Genomic DNA, 21,639 nt, shown 5'->3' on the forward strand with positions numbered 1-21,639 from the left:
GGACAAGGTCACAAACGGTACGTACCATGATGAACACCTTTGCGTCCATGGAATTCATGTGGGGGAGCTTCGGTCAAACTTAAGACGAGACGGAACATCTACACAGTAGAACAACGCAACGAAGAGGTTCATTATCCCGTTTCCACCAAGAAAGTGACAACACATCATATTTACACTCTCTTTACTTATCGAGGAGCGAAAAGCCAATGCCTAGCGACCGCGTCTGAACAACAAAACCGCAGCTCCGAAGCTTGTGCCTCCGAGCGACCAACAGCAGTTCCCGAGAGGAGACCAGTCAACGGTTGTTGTGATCGTCGTTGTTATTGCTGAAAGCCAACCATGGCGGTGCGGGGGAATTCTCTGCGCGACAAGCAGATTGGTATGCGCCTCGAGCTATACCTTGCCCACCGCATTATTTGCCCTTCCACTAACAAGGCCTGTCTCCGCAGTTTCGATCAAGAAGATTCTCAACCTGAACGACCCCGTCGAACCGAGCGAGAACGACGACATTGCTTCCAATGGCTTATCGGCGACGTCTGCACCCATATCGAAGGACGGGACTCCCGTCTGGAAGCTCCTTGTGTTTGATGTAAGCAACCCTGCTAGAGCTGGTGGGGCTCTATTACGGACTCTCAGCCACGCGGCCTAGATGCTGGGGACAAAGCGTCCATTGGCAAGAGCTAGAGTTGACTTGGTGCTGGATAGGATCTTGGTCGCGATGTGATTAGCCCGGTGCTCCAGGTGTCGGACCTCAGGGCGATGGGTGTGACAATGCACATGTAAGCTCAGTACCCTCGCTCCCTTCCGAGGGGTGTGTTGTTGACCGTTAAAGGCACATTGGCTCCCAGAGAGCCGCTATCCCAGATGTCCCGGCGATATACCTGGTCGAGCCAACTCCGGCCAACCTACAAGCGATTACGAACGACCTCCAGAAGGGGCTTTATAGTTCAGCCCATATCAACTTCCTCTCCTCGATACCCCGACCACTACTGGAAGACTTTGCAGCGCAAACAGCCACCGCAGGCACCTCGGAGCAAATTGCGCAAGTTTACGACCAATACCTCAATTTCATCGTCACCGAGCCCGATCTTTTTAGTCTCGGGATGCAAAAGGAGCATACCTATTGGGCACTGAACAGCGCAAAAACAAAAGATGAGGAGCTGGACCGTGTTGTAGACCGGATCGTCAGCGGGCTGTTTAGTGTTGTGGTGACATCTGGTATGTTCTTGATCCCCACTGCGCACGGTAATATGTCAAGGCTGACGACATGGTAGGAGTGATACCCATTGTATGTTTGTCCAACGCCTTGCGCAAAACTCCGCTCGACATACTATCGCCATATGATGAGTACTGACTAACGTCCGCCAGATTCGCTGCCCGAGAGGTGCCGCGGCCGAGATGATCGCAACTAAACTTGACCGAAAGCTTCGCGACCATGTCCTCAACTCCAAGGACAACCTCTTTTCTTCACAGTCACGGTCCGCCCCTTCGGCCACTGGAACCCCCACATCAAGACCTGTACTCGTACTCCTTGACCGCAACGTTGATCTGATACCCATGCTTTCTCATTCCTGGACATACCAGAGTCTTTGTTTTGACATTTTCAAGGTGAGTCTCCGTTGTAGGATTTAGGATCATGGAACTAATCTCGGCCACAGTCGGAGTTGAACCGCATCACCATCGAGACCCCTATCGATTCCAACAACCCAGCAAAAGGAACCTCGAAAAAGACATATGACCTCGCCGCCAATGACTTTTTCTGGGCCAAGAATGCGTGCTTGCCATTTCCTCAGGTCGCCGAAGATATCGGTAAGAAGAGCTTGGTTCCGCTGGTGACAGCCACATTGCGCACTTCACGGTGCTGACACCATGACTAGATGCCGAACTCACCAAGTACAAGGAGGAAGCGGAGGCGATCACAAAGAAGACGGGAGTCAGCGATTTTGAGGACCTTCAAAATGACACGAGCGCCAGCGCGCAGCATCTGAAGGCGGCTATTACCCTCCTCCCAGAACTTCGTGAACGGAAAGCGACGCTTGATATGCACATGAACATCCTCGCGGCCGTCTTGGGAGAGATCCAGAACCGCCAACTGGACAACTACTTCCAGCTAGAGGAGACTGTCATGAAGCAGACCAAAGCGCAAATGCTCGAGCTGATCAAGACGGAGGACAAGGGTCAACCGGGGGATAAGCTACGTCTATTTGTTATCTGGTTCCTCAGCACAGAACAGGATGTGTCTCGGCAAGAATGGACACAATTCGAGGAGGCACTGGAGGCAGCTGGGTGCGACAAGACCAGCCTGGCATATATCCGGCAGTGAGTAGCCTCGCGCCAACCCGGATGACTGGATAGTCACTAATTGCCACTTTCTAGGGTCCGAGCAACGACCAAAATGACACAGCTCACCACCGTCACCAGCCAGGCGGCAGCAAATCAGCAACAATCTGGGTCCTCGGATCTCTTCAACCGCTTCTCAGCCATCTCGACCCGCCTGACAGACAGACTCAAGGAGACGGGTGTCCCGACTAATGCGCTCACATCCAACGTCGCCTCACTCCTCGGTGGAATCAAGAACTTCCTGCCCGTGGACAAGGACCTCACGGTGACCAAGATCACTGAATCGATCATGGACCCCTCGGGTGCAAGTTCGTCGGCGATAGCCAAGACGGAAAATTACCTCTACTTCGATCCTCGCAGCGCGAACGCGCGGGGTACGATGCCTCAGCCATCGGCGCTGCGGGCAGGAGCGGGAGGGGCCACGGCGCCGGGAGGTCTCCCCGGTTCGGTTCTTGGCGCGCAGACGGCCGGGACCGGGGCCAGCTTCGGTCAACGGAGACAAGGGTTTTCGGAGGCCATGGTGTTTATGGTGGGAGGCGGGTCCATGGATGAATATGGGAACCTACAGGAATGGGCCGCTCGCACGGCGGCAGGGGACCGGGTGACGAGGAGGGTCATTTACGGTGCCAGCGAGCTGGTGAATGCGGGCCAGTTTATTAGCGAGGAGCTGGATAAGCTTGGCAGGGAGATGTCCTGATAGACCTCAACGTCCTCGCAGTAGACAGATGCAGAGCAGTCGACGGTGTCTGTTCTACTAACCTCTGTGGTTATTGATCGACGCTTTCACCTTGTGCAAGGACCCCAGCAAGACTGGCAGGAATGAGATGACATTGTCGTTGAAACGAGACGATATGCAAGCCGCTTGTCTGTAACTGCAGCCAAGCTTTGGCAAAACTCTTTAGCTTGATGGCTTGCATGTGCATGGTGACCAAACTTAACTATCCAAAAACTACCGTACATGTAACCTTCGCTCCCTAACGTTAGTTGAGGACATGATTCTACGTAAATGGGCAACGCTGCCCCCTCAACTATCTGAGGTCAAAGGGAGTCAGCCATGCGGAGGCAGAGATCGTCCGATCTGGTAAGAGGTGGCTGCGGCAACCCTCCCTCTCCGGGCTGTGGCTTGACGACAATGGCGCTACTTTAAATAGTTTTGCACTTCAAGATTAACGGAGGCGAGCAGAGCGAGACAACTGAACGCCACAGCCATTCAGGACGGGTTTGATCTTCAAGTTGAATTCGGCCTCCTCGCGAGCAATGAACTCGGCTTCGACGACTGACCCCCCAGATCGTGACCAGCCACCGTTGGCGGCAATCGGCACCTTGATGTCGTCCAAGACCCCTAAAACATTTTAGACATCCCTTGGCGTGCCCGGGATCTTGGGTGGAACCCAGCCGCGTCAGGAAAACGAGTGACCTCCAAGCATGTGGAACAGATGGAGTGGCAGGGGGCTATGCGGCTTAGCGAGCCGTTTCCGTGGTTTCCAAGGCGCACCATCGTCTTGTCCTCGCGGGCATTAATATTACACAGTAAAATAATCATATCAATAACAGCCCCTTTGACCCCAACTCCATCAGCTCTTAGCCCGGCTCATTTGGTGGCTTTGGGGTGGTTGTCAAATTGACGAATTTCCCCCGCATTGCAGCATCTGAGAACTTCCAAGGGTTGTCGATCTTGGTGGGCAGCAAAAACACACAAAGTTCAGACCCGAAAACCCCACAGCGACCGAACAGGCTTTTGGCTCTGGTACTGCCCCCCTGAAGGTAACCCCCACATCCAATCAACAGTGCCGTAGGCCGTGCGACGTCACCACCTGCCCCAATTGAGCGCTGAAACACCACGATCAACCTGCCATCTTCCCGGCAAGCACCGCCCCTTCATTCGCCGGGCCCCTCAGGATCCCTGCTTGCCGTCCATCGAGCTGTCGACTCCTGGTTCGAAAATCGACAGCCTGAAACTGCGACTTTTGCCCAGCTGCTGTTCGACTCTCCTCGCCAGTCAACCTGTTGCGACAGCGCCAAAGAGCACAGCCCAGCGCTTGCAAACCGCGAACCCGCCGTAAACCGACCGACCGAGAGACGGCCCAACAAAGCCCGGCGCATAACGTTTGTCTGCGGTGCAGTTCCGTAGTCGATCGGTTGCGACAGACATACCTCCATAACAAACGGGACAAAGACGAGGGAGACGCACACACAAGGAAAGCCGCGCGCAAAAAGGAGGCGCTTCGGAACACTGCCAGCCGATTCACTAACAACTCCTCGGGTTGTCAGACTGCGGCCGCGCGGCTGAGACGAGGCAGAGAGAGCCAAGCAACGGCGGCGGCTTTGATACATTCATCAACCCACACCCACACCCACACCCACATCCCACTACGACACCTCCTACATTCCAACGCGGGGACAGCCGGACGATCCTCTGGCATTTGACAGTTTGACATACTATCGGCCGTCTAAATCGAGAAACCTCTTTTCTCTCCGTTGGGCAGAGCGCGGACCTCCCAACCGAGCATTGACAGGTTGTTTCTCTTTTGCATTTGCAGTTGGGCCGTTTGGCGCATTTCCTCGATAGATACCCAGACCGTCGTGTTTCAGTCAGTCGCTCCGTGAGCACTTAGCAACCATGTCGTATAATCGATTAGGCAAGTGGACATCTCCTTCCATTCATCCCTACATTTCCTTTCACGAGGCACCGAGATTTGTTTGTGGGTCGGCTTCATCACGAGCCAGCCGACTTGCCGTTTCGGGTTGCTTTCACCCTTGGATCCGCGTTCCTTACCCCGTAACACACATTCTTTCAACCTACCTACCCAAGAGGCCGGTTTTTATGGTGTCTTCGTTTGCATCTTCCTCTAGCCTACGGCCCAGGCCCTATCTACTCTCACGGGAGCTTTGCTTGTGCCGCAACTCTATTCCTTTTGCCTGGCGCAGAGGAGCAAGTGGATTTTCCTTCGGATTTCAAGTGTTGGTCTGAGACCGGCACAGGCTTCTTGGCCCTCTTTCACTACCTTGGGTCGGTCTCGTGTTGGCCCGCAACAGGAGGAATTCTGTTCCTGCTGGATTCCTGGAGAGCCATGTGCTAACCATATTCCGCCATGCAGACGACGACTATTACGAGAGCCACCCCATGGAGAACCGGGTGCACAGGACCCCTTCCCCGGGGCATCCACTTCAGCACGGGTACCATCTCGAGGACAACCCGTACGGTCACTCGCCACTGGATATACCACCACAAGGCCCTGGCAGGTTCAGCCCCGGCGACTCATTACAAATGCAAACAGCAGTGAGTATAGTTTGTTGGGCGGGGGGGACTATCATGTAGTCAAAACTAATGAACATCACCAGCAATCCGTAGACAACCTCGGGGGCTACTCGGTGAACCCCGAGGCGCATCATGATGCCTACTACAATCAGCCATACGAGCCAAACCATGGCGCCCAGCAACAGGGGTTCGACCACGCGACACCGTTTTATGATGACGACAATCGGCCGATGTTGACCCATAATGACTCTCAGGTTGGCGCAAGCGATCCTTACCACGATAACCAGAAGCCGAAACCCAGCGGCGGCGGGATCAAGAGATGGAAGACGGTGAAGCAGGTGCTGTTGTACCGCGGAAACTTGGTGCTCGACTGCCCGATCCCCCCAAAGCTGCTAAACCAGCTACCCCACGGCGAGCGCGACGAGTTCACCCACATGCGCTACACGGCCGCGACATGCGATCCCTCCGAATTCTACGAGGAGAACTTCACTCTCCGGCAAAAGCTCTTCAGCAAGCCCCGGCACACAGAGCTGTTCATCGTCGTGACCATGTACAACGAGGACGAGATCCTGTTTGCGCGCACCATGATCGGCGTGCTCAAGAACGTCGAGTACATGTGCAAGCGGGCCGAGAGCAAGACATGGGGCAAGGACGCCTGGAAGAAGATCGTCGTGTGCGTCGTCAGCGACGGTCGTGCCAAGATCAACCCGAGGACAAGAGCGCTGTTGGCTGGTATGGGCGTGTACCAGGAGGGTATCGGCAAGCAGCAGGTCAACGGAAAGGACGTCACGGCCCATATTTACGAGTACACGTCTCAGGTCGGCATGGTCATCAAGAACGACGTCGTCCAGCTCCTCCCCAAGCAACAGCCCGTGCAGATGTTGTTCTGCTTGAAGGAGAAGAACCAAAAGAAGATCAACTCGCATCGTTGGTTCTTCCAGGCCTTTGGCCGCGTCCTAGACCCCAACATCTGCGTGTTGATCGACGCCGGTACCAAGCCGGGTGGCAGCTCGATTTACCACCTGTGGAAGGCCTTTGACCTCGAGCCTATGTGTGCCGGTGCCTGCGGTGAAATCAAGGCTATGTTGGGCACGGTTAGTACTATTTGGTTCCATGCCCTTCTTTTGGGATTTACCAGTGCTTGTGGCTAACTAACATTAAAACAAAGGGCGGCAAGAACCTGCTCAACCCGCTGGTCGCGACGCAGAATTTCGAGTACAAGATGAGTAACATCCTGGACAAGCCCCTGGAATCGGCTTTCGGCTTCATTTCCGTCTTGCCTGGTGCCTTCTCTGCCTATCGCTACGTCGCCCTCCAGAACGACAAGAACGGCCAGGGCCCGTTGGAGAAGTACTTTGCCGGCGAGAAGATGCACGGCGCCAACGCGGGCATTTTCACGGCCAATATGTACCTCGCCGAGGATCGTATCCTCTGCTTCGAACTCGTCACCAAGCGCAACTGCCACTGGATCTTGCAGTATGTCAAGTCGGCCACAGGTGAGACCGACGTGCCGGACACGGCGACCGAGCTGATTCTCCAGCGCCGTCGCTGGCTGAACGGTTCCTTCTTTGCCGCCATCTACGCGATCGTCCACTTCCACCAGTTCTTCCGGTCCGACCATTCTTTCCTCCGCAAGATCGCCTTCTTTATCGAGTTCATCTTCAACACCGTCAACATGATTTTCGCCTGGTTCGCTATCGGTAACTTCTTTCTCGTCTTCAAAATCTTAACAACTAGTTTGGGTGACGACAACCTGTTGGGCAACGTTGGGCGAATTCTTAGTGTGGTGTTCACCTGGTTGTACGGCGTGTCCCTGATGACGTGCTTCGTCTTATCAATGGGCAACCGACCGGCTGGATCAGGGCCGTACTACATGGCCATGATTGTTTTCTGGGCAATCCTCTTCATGTAAGTTTCCAAGGGCAGAGCCTCCCCTTTGTTTTACAACAGTGCGCTGACTGGCGTCCCCAGCTACCTCATGTTCGCCGCCATTTACATCGCCGTCAACGCCATCATAACGGACCTCAACGCCAATGGCTTCAGTATCGACTCGCTCTTCAAAAACAAGGTCTTCTACACGCTCATCGTCTCCGTCATGTCCACCTACGGCATCTGGCTGATCGCGTCCCTGCTCATGTTCGACCCCTGGCACATGGTCACCTCGCTCATCCAATACATGCTCCTCTCGCCCACCTACACCAACGTCCTCAACGTCTACGCCTTCTGCAACACGCACGACATCTCGTGGGGTACCAAGGGCGACGACAAGCCGGACGCGCTGCCCTCGGTCAACACCAAGGACGGGCAGGGCAAGACGGACCTGCCGGACGAGGGCGACCTCAACGCGCAGTACGAGCGCGAGCTCAACGTCTTCAACCGCAAGCCCGTCAAGGAGTCCAAGCCGCTCACCCCGAGCCAGCTCGACGAGAAGCAGATGGACTACTACCGCGGCGTCCGCACCATCGTCGTCCTGCTGTGGATGATCATGAACTTTGCCCTCGCCGCCGTCGTCCTCTCCACCGCGGGCGTCGACAAGATCGTCCCGGACAACGGCCAGACCGAGGAGCAGATCAAGAGCGACCGCGCCAATATCTACCTCAGCGTCGTCCTCTGGTCGGTGGCGGGCTTGTCCGCGTTCAAGTTCCTTGGCGCCGTGTGGTTCTTGGTGGTGAGGATGTTTAGGGGTGTTTAGATGATGGGGACCGGGAAAAAGCACGGTGTGCCGGGGCGGGGCGGCGGTGGCGTGGTTATGAGCTTTTCTTTTTTTTTACCTTGGCATCTGGCATCGCCCGGCCCGATCTGGTCCTGCTGGCCTGGCCGGGTTGGGGCCTTGGGTTCTCCCTTCTGCTGGGTCATCTTTCTATCATGGATTCCAGCAACCGACCGGCCAGCTCGCCGGTGAAAGATGGGGTTGTGTCGGATATTTATGATTCATGTTTACTTTTTCGGCTTCGCTGTTGTTTTTTGGGTCTTTACTTTCTGCCCTTGTTCTTTCTCCCTCTCCCCCGATGATTTCACATCTTTTGGTGGGATCTTGCGGGCAAGGTGTTTGTTGCGGAGATTCCCCGTAGGTGGCCTGCCTACCTACCTATTTCACATAGAGATGAGAGTGTGTGAGATGGCGAGTGTGTCGAGTACATCTGGATGTAAAGAATAATATACCCCTTGATCATGCGGTGTGTTCGTGTTCTTGAGTGAGGGACTTGGTGAACATGGGAAAACGACTAGTACACCGGCTGACCTGTATGGTGTGATTTAGTGGTGTCTTATAGAGATTTCTTTTCTTCTTTTTCTTCTTTTCTTTTTTTTATTCTTCATCCTAGCCTTTGTTATGCTTGTTTTGTATCCCCCGCCCGGCTCAGTAACCCCCGGACTCTCACCTTCTACCCTCCACTGTAGGGGGTCGTCAGGTGTGATACGTACACTAGTCATATTCACGGACCGCAAGACATGGCTGTGCCTCCGGGATGGCACCGAGTCCAATCTTGAGAGACCTCCTCGAGAGAAGGTGTTTGGGAGAGGAACTGAAGCCCCCAAAGCTCTTTATACTCACCGGTTGAAATCTCAAGAGACTCAATACGAAGAGCCTTGTCTGCTAACCCGGAAGGAAACTCGACTCCGACGGAACGGGGATGACTCAGCGTTGCCCATCTACCCATCTGAGGTAGTTAACAACTCGCAGAACCTGATGCTGCTTGGGGGTGGGAAGATGGGACGGTGGGAGAGGGGGGTCGATAAGCCAGGCTTGTGATCGGTGCTTTTAGCGAAACCAGAAAATTGGCCTGTGGTGCAGTGGTAGCATCAACGGTGTGGTCGGGTTGTTAAAACTTAGATACGGCGGACCCCGGTTCCGTGCGTATACCTGGGCCCGGCGGCACTAAGGTCCCCGGTTCGAAACTGGGAAGTACCGCTGGTTTCGTTTTTTATTTTATTTTGAGCAAGCCGAGGAAAGGGTCGGCAAAAGGAACAGCCTGTGTGAGCTGGGATGGGAGCTGATTCCGTATATCGCGGCGTGGCTTGTTAAGGTAGAGCGGTGGCTGTAATGGCTGGGTGGTTGGAAGTGGACGAAGGTTGGACGTGGAAGGGAAAAGGCGAGAGGGAGAAGAGGGCAAAGGAAATTGGACGGGCTAAAGAAACGTTGGCTTCGAAGATTCGTGCTTGCCTACGAGTTCAAGAACAAAACCTCCGGTGCTAGAAGCAAGTTGATGGGAGATGCGGCTCGTTTTTGGGAGGCGGGAAACTTGTTGGTGGAACGGATGAAGGATATGATGGCGGGAAAGGCGCGTCGGTTGGACAAACTAGGGGGAGTGATGGTGGCGGTTGCAATGGTGGCTATTGTAATGTCTATCCCTCACCACTATCCTCCGCGAGTCAATATTAGACCGACACCCCTGGCCTCAGTAAGACCCTGCCTTCACTAGGCCTCTAGCAGTGCCCATTCAACACCTCCATTGCGCATAAGTATTACTCTGATGCCCATCCCCGGCCGTCAACGAGTTTGTAATGTATCTTGTAGTGATCCTCGAAGCAGCTGCAGGGGACTTTGTTCCGCACGCCCAAAATCTAAACATCTGGATGTTGCGTGGCACCTGTCAGAAGCATGCGGGACATCTGCCGCTCCAGTCCATTATGAGATAGCCGTTGGGTAGGTTGGGATGAGGAGCAAGGCCCCCATCACACGCAAGCAAAGGTCCTACATACATCCTACGCGTCCCTCCGCAAACAAGCTTCGAGCTTTCCCCCGGAGCGGGCCGTCCGGGAAGCAACGTACCCAGCCACCGGATGTCTTGATACTCAAGAACCCCGCCAAGCTAACCTCATCAGGTGTATCCAGAACAGGAATCGGTCGCAATATTGATGAAGAGGATGCGAATATATCGGTGATCGCAGCTCCGACGCCCCATCGCCAGCCAGACATCCCCGTCTTAGACCCGGGCAGCCACTATCTATCTGTATGAAACGTAGCACAGCAGCTCTCGAGGCTAAGGCATCTCCGTGGAAACTGCTCTTTGGCGTTTGCCTTCACACGGCACAAGACAAGAACGGTAAGAGGGGAGAGGGGAGGGCGGACACGGGATACGAAGGAGAGAAGAAGGGAGGGGGCAGCGGAGGGTATCAGCGAATAGTAAAAGCCTCAAATCAGCGCAATGATTTACCACGGAGGGATTTCTGGAAGTGAAGATGGCGATGACGAGGGAAATCTCGACAGCTTCAAGGTTTCGAAGCTGAGCGTTGTAAACAGGGCTGCAGGGCTGAACAACGGCCTTGCCGGGCTTGGCTTTTGCCAAGGAGATCGAACGCGTTCATTCTCGGCATCCGACGGCGGCGCACTGCAAGACGGCCAAGCGAACTCTTCATCAGTCTGCCCTGACAGGTGACCATTCAGCACCAGGAAGACTGGCTCAGACTGGGTTTTGCCCGAATCCCGTGAGCATTGGAAACGCAAAGCTTCCTAGGGCTGAAAACCAATGAGAGAAGCACAGGACTGTCCGCTCCGGCTTTCCATTTCAGGATATGCTCCCTGCACAGAAGAACGGACGGCGCCGATTCATTCACGAACGGCCAAAATTAACCAGGCACGCTCTGGCCAAAAAAAGACGAACTCTAAATGGAGGTGCCCCAATACCTTCGACCGCAGGAAAGAAACGAAAGCCATTCGAAAGCCCAAAGGCTTCCTTTTATTTGACTCGGTTTCTTTTGTTTTATTTATTTTGCTTTGTTTTCTTTCCCTCTTCTATCCTTTTTTTTCTCTTTTTTCTTTTCAATTTCTTCTCCTTTCTTGATTCTTGCTCCCCTCTCGAGTTCGGCTTTTTGTGGCCAGAGAGTGCCACGCCGCCAGGCCTCGCAGTCCCATGATCCCTGAAAATCTGGGGTTATTGCCCATCACTTGACTGGGGCTGGCCAGCCGGCTTGCCGAGAATAATTGGCGCTCTCGCGCTTTTTGGACAATCCGGTCCACCTTGCCTGCTTGCCTCTCGCAGTCTTGGAAAGTCTTGTCGTTAGCTCACGAGGCCGGAAGACTTTGATGCCAAGTCCCGAGACTTCAGATCAGCATCCCAAGGGAGGCTGCGGCGAGACGCAATCGCTTGCACTGCAGACAGCTCGGAGCCCTGACGTGAGACGGCTGCAAGGTGGTGCAAAAAGCCAAGTCCCGACCCTAGTCCGCCGCAATTGCGAGCGTGGTTGCACTGATTTTGTTTCCACGACGCCGCCGGCACTGTGCCTTGCAGCCGGGGTTGCCGCCAAGACCGATGAAAAGTCTCGAATGGCTTGAAACCACAGCGGAAGGGTACCTGGGCGGGGTGCAAACGATTGCGTAAAAATTAGACCAGGCCCCGCCGCGTGACCACCCCTGAGTTTTCATCAGCTAACGAAAAGACCTGGCTGGAGTCTCGGCATCAAATTCAATGTCCCCAGCTGGAACCACTGAATCGAAGCCAAGAGATGTTGCTGACGCCATTCAGGATGGCGTGGATCAGTGAAAAAGAAGCTTCTCTGAGGCGAGCCTATTACTGTTTGCTGTGCTGTCGTCGGGCACCGCCACCAGCCTCTAAGCAGGCGTGGCCCTTCCAGGTGTGGTTGCGCCCCTTTTTGTTGACGGATTTTGCCTCGCAAGTTGTGCCTTGGAAAGCCGCTCGGCTGGGCAAGTGCCCCGCGTTGGAGCGTGCATGAGACTTTTCTCCTCGGTACATCGATACTTACAGAGGGGCGGGAAGGAAGGATGGATGCATTGCGCGATTCAAGGGCAAGGCACCGTGGTCATGCGGTGCCCTGCCCAGAACTCGTGCTGGAGCTGCACATTTGTTTGGACGGAGCTGTTGGATTCTCGGCGCTTGAGGGGATGACTCCAGGTACCACTCACTTACACCACCCATCCCGGTTCTTTATATAAGTCAATTCTCCTTGCTCCAGATTTCCCACGAAGTTGGCCAGTGTCACCTCAACTGCCTTTCTCGACTTACACAAACTTGAACTTTGGTCTCGACTTAAAGATCTTAGTACCACCACCAATTCAAAAGTGTCGAGCCCGTCAACTGCAACTTTACTACACTACAACACTACACACTACACACCGCATACACACCGAACATACACCGCACATCACATCTTACTATCCCACCAAATCCACTGAACAACAACCAACAAACACACACAACACAACACCACCACCACAATGCCATCCCTCTACACAATCACCGAACCCCACCCCACCGTCCCCCAAGACAGCTACACGCACTCCGGGCGTGGCGGACTCGGCAACTTCTTCCGCGCCCCGGCCACCACCTCCCCCAGCGGCGTCCCAACACCCTCCCACACCACCAAAACCACCACCTCCAGCAGCAGCAGCACCCCGCGCCGTTTCTACTCCGGCCGCGGCGGCGCCGGCAACGCCCACCACGCCCAGACTTCCGCCGCAACACCCTCCTTCGATGAGGAGTTTGCGCTGCGCGAGTCGGCGCTGACGAGCGTTGTTGGGCATGTCGGCCGTGGTGGGGCCGGGAACGTCTTTTCCTCTTCGAAGGGGGGTGTAGATGGTACTGGAGTGGCGCTCGCGCGGCGCGATTCCGCGAGCACCGAGGGCAGTGCGCGGTCGGAGGCTTCGTCGTCGTCGTCGTCGTCGCTGGCGGGGTTTTGGGGGCGGGTGAAGAGCGCGGGGCGTTGAGTTGATCAGAGGGGGAGGGGGTTTCGTTGGGGCTGTTTTTTTTTTTTTGGCAGGTGTTATTTTTCTTTATTGCGAGCAAGGCGTTTTTGGCGGGGTGGGGACGATATTTTATTGGTAACGGACGGCAGTGCGCTCGGCGAGGTCACCAAGGGTTTTATGATATGGAACGGAAAAAAAAGGAGGGAGCTATTTGGGATGCGGAAGGATGGGGGATGGGCTGCGTCTTCCTCATTCTCCTTCGAGGGCGTAACGAGAAAGGCGTTTATTTTTTGGTGGACAACTGTTCTTGAGTGACAGACTTGTTGTTGTACAGATCAATATACCCCCCACTGCGACATGGCATAATCTGTTCGTTTTGACCTTAAGCTCGTAACCCGCGGAGCGTGACAACTTGTTTTCCATGGCGTTTTGGAGACTGCGGTAATCAAAAATGGGTATCATTCGTTTTTTTCTAAAACGCTCACTGTAGGCTGCTCTCGATATGGCCTCCCCCTCGACGCCCCGGTTACTCCGACCACCGTACAACCACCTCTCGAACGCCATCCACCATGACTTGACACATTATTGTTTCCGCAGGCAGGCTTGGTTCCGCACCTGCGCCCCTCACGCGCTATATGCCGCCATTTGGGTCTTTATCTAGAGCAAAATCTAGCCAGCGGTCCTGTCATTACATCTCGATTGTCCTAGCCTGCAGTATCTTATACGAATCTGGTGTGGATGATGTTTGGGTCCTCGTGCCAGTCGTCGACCTTGATCGTCATCTATCCAACAACACATTAGCAAAAAAATCATGACGAGAACAGGTGACCATGGGCTGACCTTGCTGAACGTGCTCAGCCCAGCGAGAATACTGCCACCGATCCAAGTGGAGTACTTGCGCTCCGGCGGCGCATAGATCTTTATCCTCATCTCCCTGACGGAAATGCCCTTCACCTCGGCCAGCAGACGGTCGCCGAAGCCCTTGGTGACTGTGCTACCGCCGGACAGCACAATGTTGGCATATAGGTCTTTCCGCAGGTCCATATCCGTCCGGCTGATCGCGTCGACGACGATCTGGTGCACGCCGGGGTACTCGAGGCCGATGATCTCAGGGTCGAAGAGAATTTCTGGCGCGCGGAAGCGTTCTGCGCCGATCTGGAAGCGCCCATGTTAGCAACTTTGGCGTAGCTCGGAAAGGACGGTGATACATACCGCAAGCTTCTTCCCATCTGGCAACACGTACTCGACAACCTTTCCCGCGTCTGGCTTGCCCGCTGCCCACTCCTTCTCCTCCTTGCGGGGGTCCCTGGCTACGTAACTGGTCGTTTCCTTTATCATCCGCACTATCTCCTTCTCGGCGCTCGTGTGAAAAACATAGCCGCTCTTGCGGAGCAGGGTTTGCATATGTTCAGTCACATCCCGCCCGGCCACGTCCATCCTCCGGATGCTATTAGGAACGGTAAACCCTTGGTACACGGGTACGGCATGTGACACGCCGTCGCCGACGTCCAACACCACGCCAGTTGTCCGGCCGCTGGCATATAACGCGAGCACGGCTTGGATGGAGGTGTGGAGGGCGGGTACGTTGAAAGTCTCGAACAGGATTTGGGCAGCTGTGTCGCGGTTGGAGCGCGGGTTGAGGGGCGGTTCGGTGAGAAGCAAGGGGTGCTGCGGGGTGTTAGTTTTGTATGCTGATTTTAACCAAGAGGTTCGAGAAGGGGCTCACCTGTTCAGCGTCGCACTTGAGCTCGCTGTACACATGTGACCATATCTTTTCCATGTCGTCCCAGTCCGTAACAATGCCGTGCTCTAGCGGATACCGGATCTTGAGCAGCCCGCGCAGTTCGGCTGCCGCCTTCTCGCCGACGAAGACCTCGCCCTCCAACGCGCCTGCTAGCACCCGTAGATGCTTCGGCCTCCCCACCCATGACGGAAAGTTGACTTTTGGTTCGCTTTCCCCAGAATAACCGGCCCGTATGTTGCCGGACCCGTTGTCCAGCACAACAGCCACGTTGAGTGGTGAGTCGGTCATCTTTCCTGCCCAGGTTATGTTTGATGACTACCGCTTCGACATGCAGTACCTAGCTGAGGTGTTGACGCTAGTCGTTGCCCAGTTCTTTATGCGGGCCACCTAAAGCCTCGAAAGTGAAAGCGCGCCGCCTGAAATCCTCGCTCAATCGGTGCCTACCCAGCCAGGTATGTACCTATGTAGGGATGGATGTAGTCGTCTCCTGCTTTCACTCGCACCCACGAACAGCAGTTCGACTACTCGCGTGTGTGGCGCAAAAATAAAATCGTAAATCCTTGCGCAGATATCTCGAATATTTGGCACCTGCTAGTCGGATTATTGCCGGTTGTCGTCAAACTGTCCTCAGGATCCTGTTTGCTTCGAGGCTGGAATCACGACGCGTTCTTTAGACAAAGCGGTGCATCGTCGCGCAGGCACATCATTGGTGGCTGCCCGGAGCTGTTTTGTGGGTCTAGCAAGGGATAACCAAGAGAGGAAGCAGAAGCACGGACCATTTAACTAATCAGAGCTTCCCCTTATCGATATTGGCGGCGCCGCGGGGCACCCTCTTCAGTCTTTAACGACGGGCAGCAGGTGCGGCCAGAACGGCCCCTTCTCAATTCAGGTGGTGGGAATTTCAGAAGCGTCCATGGTCGAATTACCCATTTCAGTGCTATTAAAATACTTTCCATAAGAGCGACATGACGACTTCCGAGTAGGGTTGTCAAAGCTAAAGTTGACCTGGATTTCAATAATAGGTAGTCTTGGAAATTCCTCCTACCCGTTCTTCACTACTTGAATAACACTATCCGAATAACCGGTGCCTTCCTTCTCTCTTCCTACGAACGCTTCAGGCGGGTTTCGAGCTGCACCGTAGCTCCGATCTCTGACGGCCACACCTTGACCAGCTCCAAGCCGACCGCATCAAACATCTGGTTAAACTCATCCAACGTCTTCTCCTTTCCGCTGATGGACATCAAGTTCAAATCGAGCCAGTATAGCTCCTTCATCCGGCCTGGCTGCACCAATTCTGGCACCAGCATGTCGCAAACAATCAGGCGCGAATCGGGGCCCATGGCCGAAACAGTGCTCTTGAGGATGTCAAGGCAGACAGACGGGTAGAAGTCGTGGAGCAGCCGCCGCATGAAGTAAACGTGCGCGTCTTGACTGAGGTTAGTTGAACTGAACTTCCACAGAAAAATAGCAGTGGTGGATGAGGGTGGGGGGCTCACTCTTGACCGGCTGAGGCGTAAAGATATCGTACGACATGGCCTCGATGTTGGGAAGCTCCTCCGGCTTCAACGAGTTGATGACAATAGGGAGATCCTGCAGAATAAGCTTGCCGCCATAAGCCCCCGGGATTTCCTCCTGGAGCTTCAACAGAGCCTGGCCGCGCCCACCGGCGACGTCCACGACAAACGGCCTCTCGGGCTCCTTCTCCACGTTTTCCTTGAGCGATTCCCACGGAAACATTCCCGTGATTGGCATGTTCTTCTCGATGATCTGGAGGCAGGAGTTCCAAATGAGCCGCTGCTCGGGGTCTTCGTCGATAGCCTCGTAGTAGGTCTTCCCCTCCTTGCCGATGCTGAAGCAATAGGGCGACTTCTTCAGATCATAGATCTCTTCGGGTTTGTGAGTCTTGAAGTAGTCGGGAAGCGCCATACACATCTTGTTGAACTCCATGCAAAGGACGAAAAAGGGACCCTGGGCGTGAAGCTGGTACGCTTGTGAGAGGGCGTTGTGCGCGTACGTGTTGGGCGCCGTTTCGACGAAGAAGCCGGAGACCACGGCCACTCGCATCAACCGGTGGATGGCCGATACATCCATGTTCATCTCGGCCGCGAGCTTCTCGGCCGTGATGGTGCCTTCATCCGGAATCTTCTTGATGGCGCCGGTCGAGATCAGGGTGTACATGACACCGGATGTGCACATGGTCTCCTGCTGCCTCTCGATCACATCGTACGGCGTTTCGAGCAGCGTGCGCACCTTATCGACACGCTCAAGGAGAGCCAAATGCTGCGCATGGTTTGCCTGAGGGTGGCTCTTGAGGGCTTCGACAAGCTCCTCGGCGGCTCTCAACGCTGCGCTGGTGTCGTCCATGATGAGTGCTTCGAGCGTATTCTAGGTGATGGTAAGGGAAAAGATAATGTCGTCCTCGAGTCCTCGATGTCGTGGATTGAGGGGTAGTGAGCGGAGAAGGACACCTCAGACTGACGGGCGCAGGAGCTAAAGCGACCAGGGCCTGCTTCGAACCCATATCACGAATTCGTTCACCGGCTGGGGACCGGTGGTCGACCCAGCAGGCCAAGCCGGCCAAGGCATCAAGAACGCTCAGGCAGGCCCAGCTCCCGGCATCCTTTAAGACAAAACAAGCTAGCAAGACAGCTCGTTGTTACCTTTGACGCTGGTTCGCGTCAGTCCCGGAGCGGGCCGGCGACTTTCATGACTCTTGGGCTCCTCACGGGAAGGGATGGCACCGACTTCCCGGGCCTCGTCAACCAAAGTCCCGGAAACCCCGCAGAACAACAGGTTCGTTCGGTGGGCGGGCCCACGCGCGTTGATACGTCTCGGTTAGACGGCTTCGAAGCCCACCAACCACGGGATCGAACCATTGGCTTTCAGGGTGGCAACCTTGTCGATGGACGTCTTATCGCGCATGCCGTTGGCCGAGGAGGGCATGAAATCCCACCTCGCTGAGCTCCCCTCCAACACCCTTCCACAGACGGCTCCCAACCCCACGCTATAGTTAGCGGACATGTCCGATTCCCGTCCCACTGCATCTCGAGAAGGAGCGATTTGCAAAGAGGAAAGAAATCCTTGGGAGACAGAAAGCCAGCGGACTCGTCAAATCACAGAATACCGACCATCTGGCTCTGCCAGCCACTGTCATGCGGTGTGACCTCGCGTGGAGACGCTCGAGGGGGCGCAGAAGTTGCTTGTTTTAGTTCCCCGTCGCACACCACACCACGCGGTCGCTGCCAAATCAGCACCCGCATTTCGGCATCTGGTGGCGTTGAGCTTGACCCGAAACTCAATAGTGGCTGCTGGTTTGGCGCCGCCGCTGACGACCAGAGTCTGCGGGCAGCGACAATACTGGATAAGCCTGTGTGCTGTCTCATGTTCATTTCCTCTTTTTTTTTGGACGATGGAACGTCGGGTTAGCTCCCCGAGCACTTTCTTACCAACCCGTGCCAACTGGCGCACACGAGGCAAGCGGAGCAAACAAATACATACCTCTCGGGGACACAGGCAGGACCTGCCGTCCCTACTGTGGCCCAATCAGCTCAGGGGTACCCGTGGGGTTGCCGCCTGGTCCTTGTTGGCGGTGTGGGCCATGATCCCCAGAAACCCACGGCGGAACGGGATGAGCCTAGGACGAATGTGGCACCCCTTCTTGGGAACGCCAAGAGCAGCGCTCCATTGTTCTTTCCTTCGACAACCGGCCGGCTCTCCGCAATTCGACATTTGACATTCCCCCTCAGAGATGTTGACGACCGCCTCCGTCGTCTATTAATTCACGGATTGCCGCCGCGATTCCCGCATAAAGTCGAGCGCCATGGTGGACCAGTCACAGCCGGCGCCGGATAATATTATCCAAGCAGACGATGTAAGTTCACGTGAAAATCATGGGTCGAATTGGCTCTCTGGTTTTGGTTGTGTAGCCAACGTAAACTGACTTGTGCGACAGCAATGGGACAACGCGAGCGTTGATGACGAGGTGTGTGTTCTTGATGGCTTCCGGGGCGTTGGGAAAGTCACCAGCAAACTGAAACATGGTTCGGTTCACAGGGCGCCGAGGTGGCGAGCTCCGGAAGCTCCTTGACTTCGATCACGTCCTCGGTGCTCCGTGGCAAGGTCGAGGATGGGCGGGTGTATGCCGTGTACGGCAAAGAAGGTATGTCGGTTCCCCGGAGCGGTCGGCGTGATGGCAGTAGCTAACCCAAGCTAGAGTACGGGATGCCGATGGACGATGTGGAATTGGACAGGATCGGTCAGTATTTTCAGAGTTTTCCGCCCCGACAACGCGCTGGCCTAGGGAACGACCCCTGGATCTTTCCGTTGGCATTACGCAAAACTGCGCCGGAACGAAAAGAAGTGGCTGACCCCGGAGGTTAGACATGTGCCACGCCAAGTACTATGCCTTGCTCGAAAAGAATCGCTTCATCGCCCCGATTGGGGAGAACCCTCAGAGGATCTTAGATCTGGGTTGCGGAACAGGTAAGCAGTTGTTCGCACTGGGCGCCATGCATGGTAAACCCGATTATATGGATCCGAAATTGACATGTCTCAGGCATATGGTCGATCGACGTTGCGGATATGTATCCTTCCGCTGATGTATGCATAACTAAGTACTTATGTCCCGAAGCTGTTCGGTCCAAAAAGATTAACTTGTGTTACCTAGGTAATCGGGGTGGACATTGCACCAACACAACCAGAATGGTGAGCTCAATCATGGGTGGCGCCCGATAACTACTAGCGCACTCCCACTAACAGACCCAGGGTTCCGCCAAATTGCCGGTTCGAACTTGACGACATTGAACAGGAATGGGCTTGGAAACAAAATTCGTTCGACTTGATCTTTGCTCGCGACCTCATCCTCTCCGTCCGGGACTGGCCTCGACTCATCGACCAGGCCTACACGTAAGGGCACCGACGATACTTAATTTGCACCGCCAGCTGACCGCCGCAGACACCTCAAACCCGGCGGCCATCTAGAATTCCATTGCGTGACGGGACTCTTAGGGTGCGACGACAACACGCTGCCCAAGGACAGCGCCCTCCAGAAGTTATCGGACGCCATATTTGAGAGCACGCGGGTATACGGCACACCCATCGACGATCCGACACGGTGGAAGGGCTGGTTCGAGGACCGCGGTTTTGACGATGTCACCGAGGTTGTCTACAAGATGCCGTGCAGCCCGTGGCCCAAGGACCAGCGGCTCAAGCTCATCGGCGCGTTTGAGATGGAGAACTTGCTGTACGGGCTGAGCGGGATGGTGACGAGGGTGTTTGGGAAGGGGCTCAATTGGTCGCCGGAGCAGGTGCAGGTGTTCTTGGTGGATGTGAGGAAGGAGATTAGGAGCCGGAACCTGCATGTTTATTGGCCCTAGTAGGTGCTTTCTTTTTCTCTGTTTCCTCCTTTTGGCCGGGTTGCTAACAAGTTCAAGTTATGTCGTCCATGGCCGAAAACCTGGCGGTAGTTCGCCGAGATCAGCGCCCCCACGGCCGGAGCCAACTCCGCCGACGGCCCCATCACCGCCAACCGAATGATGTGCTAGGACCTGATTGAGGCGTTCGGGCGTGTTAGGCGGGCTTGGGGAGTTGGCCCAGGCTGTCTCGGCAGTTTCCGTTCTGTTCAGCAAGCGACACATGGCATTTTAGCGAAGCAAGACATTTCCGTCTGATTTTTACCTAGCGCTCTACAGCAAGCGAATGGTTTCAAGCACATACTACCTATATACCTGTATTCTTCACCCAAGCAACGATTGAACCCTTATTTACTTCGCATCCATACAGATGCAGGCATATGTCCCTATGTATTACCAAAAAACAATGAAGGCCTAATTATACTGCCCACCCCTGAAGCACATCCCTCCTTTGTCCGGGTATTGTACCCAAGCCCCACCGCCAACGCCAACAAAGCAAATATGGGGCACGTGTAGGTTATGTCCTATCTCCCAGTCCTCACCACCACCCCTCTTCTTCCCTTTCCCGTCATCCTCTTGTATTATCCGTTCGTGTGATTTATACCTTCCCGTCGAGCATGGCGGCGGCGGCGTATGGCCACCCGAGCATTAGAAGGCCGGCGGGGAAGAACCTAAGGGTTTACCGTGGCGTTAGCAACTGGTTTGCGGTATGTATGTTGTTGGATGCTGATTTGGGGATGTGTGAGGTAGGGTAGGGTTGGGCCGGGTGGAGGGCGGACGGGGAAAGGGAAGGGAAGGAGGGGAAGGGGGAAGGAAGGGAAACACGTACACGACAGCCTGGCCCCCGGCTCTCCTCACTAGGCGGGCCCAGTCGGCCGGCGCCGCGCTGCTGGCCACGGGCAGGCGTTGGAAGGGATGCGGCTCGAAGGAGCGGGCGATGGCGCGCAGGTTGTGCATGATAGAGAATGGTTGCGGTCGCTGCCGTTGGATGCCTTGCTGTTGGAGCTGGCGGGCGAGGGTTTGCAGGACTGGGCGGGTGACGGTGCGGGCGGGCATTTTGATCAAGGATTGGTTTGGGTTAAGGGGGTTGTTTGGTGTTTGTTTGAGTGGTGAAGCTCAGAAGGAGTTTGAGATACAAGGTTGGTTGAGTGGCGGGTTGTCGTGATGATACAATGTAGGAGAGATTTGTATGCCGGTATTAGGCTGGCTTGATATGATGCTTATGATGTTGATGCTGATGATA

General features: G+C 55.1%; 8 protein-coding genes across 8 annotated transcripts; 4 read left to right on the forward strand and 4 right to left on the reverse strand.

Moving 5' to 3' along the window:
* Window positions 1-339: 339 nt before the first annotated feature.
* Window positions 340-3,037, forward strand: F5144DRAFT_484969 (Sec1-like protein; the record flags this gene model as incomplete). Its single annotated transcript, XM_066785478.1, has 9 exons — window positions 340-379; window positions 450-589; window positions 706-779; window positions 833-1,218; window positions 1,275-1,288; window positions 1,369-1,608; window positions 1,659-1,809; window positions 1,878-2,319; window positions 2,377-3,037. 9 exons carry the CDS (start codon window positions 340-342, stop codon window positions 3,035-3,037), a joined length of 2,148 nt encoding a protein of 715 aa, XP_066647210.1.
* Window positions 3,038-4,092: 1,055 nt separating this feature from the next.
* On the reverse strand, window positions 4,093-4,984 carry F5144DRAFT_142195 (uncharacterized protein). The gene has a single exon (XM_066782399.1). It carries the CDS (start codon window positions 4,672-4,674, stop codon window positions 4,219-4,221), a length of 456 nt encoding a protein of 151 aa, XP_066647211.1. The 5' UTR covers window positions 4,675-4,984; the 3' UTR covers window positions 4,093-4,218.
* A 1-nt stretch (window position 4,985) lies between these two features.
* On the forward strand, window positions 4,986-8,398 carry F5144DRAFT_142196 (chitin synthase I). The gene is made up of 5 exons (XM_066782400.1): window positions 4,986-5,350; window positions 5,439-5,620; window positions 5,683-6,693; window positions 6,768-7,507; window positions 7,571-8,398. Exons 2-5 carry the CDS (start codon window positions 5,465-5,467, stop codon window positions 8,289-8,291), a joined length of 2,628 nt encoding a protein of 875 aa, XP_066647212.1. The 5' UTR covers window positions 4,986-5,350; window positions 5,439-5,464; the 3' UTR covers window positions 8,292-8,398.
* A 4,225-nt stretch (window positions 8,399-12,623) lies between these two features.
* Window positions 12,624-13,376, forward strand: F5144DRAFT_142249 (uncharacterized protein). The gene has a single exon (XM_066782401.1). The coding sequence runs from the start codon at window positions 12,774-12,776 to the stop codon at window positions 13,260-13,262; it is 489 nt and encodes a 162-aa protein (XP_066647213.1). The 5' UTR covers window positions 12,624-12,773; the 3' UTR covers window positions 13,263-13,376.
* A 318-nt stretch (window positions 13,377-13,694) lies between these two features.
* Window positions 13,695-15,766, reverse strand: F5144DRAFT_619098 (actin family). Its single transcript, XM_066791956.1, has 4 exons — window positions 14,968-15,766; window positions 14,454-14,909; window positions 14,082-14,396; window positions 13,695-14,023 (listed from the first exon to the last, which is right to left on the reverse strand). The coding sequence occupies exons 1-4, from the start codon at window positions 15,271-15,273 to the stop codon at window positions 13,961-13,963; spliced, it is 1,140 nt and encodes a 379-aa protein (XP_066647214.1). The 5' UTR covers window positions 15,274-15,766; the 3' UTR covers window positions 13,695-13,960.
* A 322-nt stretch (window positions 15,767-16,088) lies between these two features.
* On the reverse strand, window positions 16,089-18,006 carry F5144DRAFT_590876 (S-adenosyl-L-methionine-dependent methyltransferase; the record flags this gene model as incomplete). Its single annotated transcript, XM_066790200.1, has 3 exons — window positions 16,089-16,436; window positions 16,489-17,370; window positions 17,842-18,006. 3 exons carry the CDS (start codon window positions 18,004-18,006, stop codon window positions 16,089-16,091), a joined length of 1,395 nt encoding a protein of 464 aa, XP_066647215.1.
* A 327-nt stretch (window positions 18,007-18,333) lies between these two features.
* Window positions 18,334-20,765, forward strand: F5144DRAFT_142696 (S-adenosyl-L-methionine-dependent methyltransferase). Its single transcript, XM_066782405.1, has 10 exons — window positions 18,334-18,856; window positions 18,938-18,967; window positions 19,039-19,144; window positions 19,199-19,240; window positions 19,366-19,467; window positions 19,541-19,584; window positions 19,652-19,689; window positions 19,750-19,890; window positions 19,940-20,359; window positions 20,418-20,765. Exons 1-10 carry the CDS (start codon window positions 18,806-18,808, stop codon window positions 20,518-20,520), a joined length of 1,077 nt encoding a protein of 358 aa, XP_066647216.1. The 5' UTR covers window positions 18,334-18,805; the 3' UTR covers window positions 20,521-20,765.
* A 229-nt stretch (window positions 20,766-20,994) lies between these two features.
* F5144DRAFT_600272 (uncharacterized protein) lies at window positions 20,995-21,452 on the reverse strand (the record flags this gene model as incomplete). The annotated part of the gene is made up of 2 exons (XM_066791064.1): window positions 20,995-21,067; window positions 21,226-21,452. 2 exons carry the CDS (start codon window positions 21,450-21,452, stop codon window positions 20,995-20,997), a joined length of 300 nt encoding a protein of 99 aa, XP_066647217.1.
* Between the last annotated feature and the right edge of the window lie 187 nt (window positions 21,453-21,639).

Source organism: Chaetomium tenue (genome assembly GCF_020726465.1).
Source record: "Chaetomium tenue strain MPI-SDFR-AT-0079 chromosome Unknown F5144scaffold_2, whole genome shotgun sequence".
NCBI classification, from domain to species: domain Eukaryota; kingdom Fungi; phylum Ascomycota; class Sordariomycetes; order Sordariales; family Chaetomiaceae; genus Chaetomium; species Chaetomium tenue.